At 53.8% G+C, this 2,187-nt stretch overlaps 1 protein-coding gene across 1 annotated transcript; it reads left to right on the plus strand.

The window, feature by feature from the left end:
* Positions 1-287: 287 nt before the first annotated feature.
* H257_19294 (hypothetical protein) lies at positions 288-1,354 on the plus strand (the record flags this gene model as incomplete). The annotated part of the gene is made up of 5 exons (XM_009848439.1): positions 288-405; positions 458-777; positions 994-1,044; positions 1,102-1,227; positions 1,277-1,354. 5 exons carry the CDS (start codon positions 288-290, stop codon positions 1,352-1,354), a joined length of 693 nt encoding a protein of 230 aa, XP_009846741.1.
* Positions 1,355-2,187: the final 833 nt, after the last annotated feature.

The following is a 2,187-nucleotide window of genomic DNA, read 5'->3' on the forward strand; positions in this document are numbered from 1 at the left end:
CTGAGCAGAGTTGGCCTCACAAAACCAGACTCAGGTCCAGATCGTACGACAGAGTTTCAAGGGACTCGTCCCACCGAAGCACTCCGAGTCTAGGTTCTTTTGATCCCACTGGGACTGCCATTGCACTTTTGCACGGAATGCAACAAAATACTCCAAATCAGGATCCGTGCGATCAGACGACTGCAAGTTTCATCACAACCCTAGTGAAGAAGTACCAACTCAAGAGTGAGCTGCACTGCCACTTGGACACTCATTTTCCAATTCGCGTCCAACATCAATCCCCAATCATGCGCGTTGCCTTTGCCTTGTCTGCACTTGCCGCCAAGCAGTCGGTGGTGTCGCTGATCGCCGACGAACGGTTGAGCCTGGAGCAAGAGTTGGCCGAGTGGAAGGCCGAGTTTCGCGGTGGCCCGTGAAAACAACTTGCTTCCCACCACCAACTCGATCTTGAGCGAAGATGAACAGGTGGACGCCGAACTCCAGCGCATCCTGGACTCCAAATTCTCGGTCGAAGGAGCTGCGTTGACCAACCCCGACGCCACGTTCGACTGGCGCAACCACTTCGCCTTGCTCAGCAACGACGAGTTCAAGAAGTACGTGGCCGTGTCCTTTGGTCGCGGGTCGCACTTGCGCGGCGAGATTATCGACACGCTCGAGGACGAGACCGCGTCGTTGCAGGCGACGTCCAAGGACTGGACCACGTCTGGCTGTGTGAATGCCGTGCAAAACCAAGGCAGCTGCGGATCGTGCTGGTCGTTCTCGTCTGTGTGTCACGGGGTTTAAGCGACATTTAGACGGGCAGGCGCGGCGCAGGCAAGCAGAGAGAACACGCTCCAAGTGTGAGGTTCGAGGCAAAACGTAAAGTCGAGTTAGTAGATTTAGCTCAGGGGAAGAGGTAGACTAATAGATAATCTAGGTCCCTGAGATCCGGGGGTCTGATCGGGAGATCCGGAACATCCGAATCCCACCCCGTGACATGTGGGTGTGGCCGAGTCGGTGCACTGCATCAAGACGGGCACGTTGCTCAAGTTGGCTGAGCAACAAGTGACCAGTTGCTCCATGAACGGAGGCAGCCAAGGCTGCAACGGGGGCTGGCCCTAGTACGCTATCCACTACGCTGCCAGTGGGTTATGCTTGTCGTCGGCGTACCCGTACACGTCCGGCAGCACCGGCCAAACCGGCGCCTGCAAGAGCTGCACTAAGCAGGCACTGGCCATTGGATCCAGCGTGTGCGTGTCTGGGGGGCGCGGGGGTCAAGATCGCGTTGGCCAAATAGCCCGTGTCCGTGACCGTGGAGGCCGGCAACAACGTGTGGAAGAACTACAAGAGCGGAGTGATGTCGGTATGCCTGTAGCGACGTCACTCCAGTGGCGTCATAGGGTTATCGACCAATGAGAACATACGTCACTGTTGACGTCAGTTTACGACCAAGCTCAATTGGCGTGCGGCGTGCTCGGCTGTAGACACCAGAAGTTCCTTCTGCAGAGCGCATGTATGTATAGCATAAGATGTAGTATAGTCAGAGTAGTTATGCATGTAGATAACGCCAATCAATCAGTTTACAATTCCCTATGCGTTATCAACTCCCTACAGTTGGTAGCACTCACGGTTGACACCAAGGACTTACTCCGAGGGGCATAGCTTGTAGGTTGTAAGGTTACTCTATCTAGCTCAGGCGAAGGTTCAGTTGCGACCTTTCACGGCGGCTAGTGTTGAGTTAGTGATCGCTTAGGTGCTCTTTTATTACGACGGCGCTCTCCTTAGTATCCGGCATCAGGGTCGGTAGAGGTTGAGTCGACAGCTAATAAAGACCTTTGTTGCGTGTGAAGTTTATTGTCACCGGACCCCCATTTTATAGGCGACGGCGGAAAAGAAGCTCAAGAAGGCGACGAAAGGAGCGGTTGCGAGTGGACGCGAAATCAATCGCGAGCGAAACGATCTTAAGCGAAAGGCTAATCGAGTACCTGACCACCTAGTTTCGTTTAAGACCATGCATTATCTTGACGAGCCTGACGTTGAGAATTTAGACGCGATAAGAAAGAGCCTCATCGAGAAGCTCCAAGCAACCCAGCGAGTCAACGAGCGTTTCAAGCGGGATCTGGTCCGACTTAACGGGACAGTCGGAAGTATATCCGGATTAAGTGCGTTTTGGACAAAATCGTTAAAGTCCAGACAAATTTGGCAGTT

This window comes from Aphanomyces astaci (assembly GCF_000520075.1).
Source record: "Aphanomyces astaci strain APO3 unplaced genomic scaffold supercont1.461, whole genome shotgun sequence".
In the NCBI taxonomy this organism is placed as follows: domain Eukaryota; phylum Oomycota; class Saprolegniomycetes; order Saprolegniales; family Verrucalvaceae; genus Aphanomyces; species Aphanomyces astaci.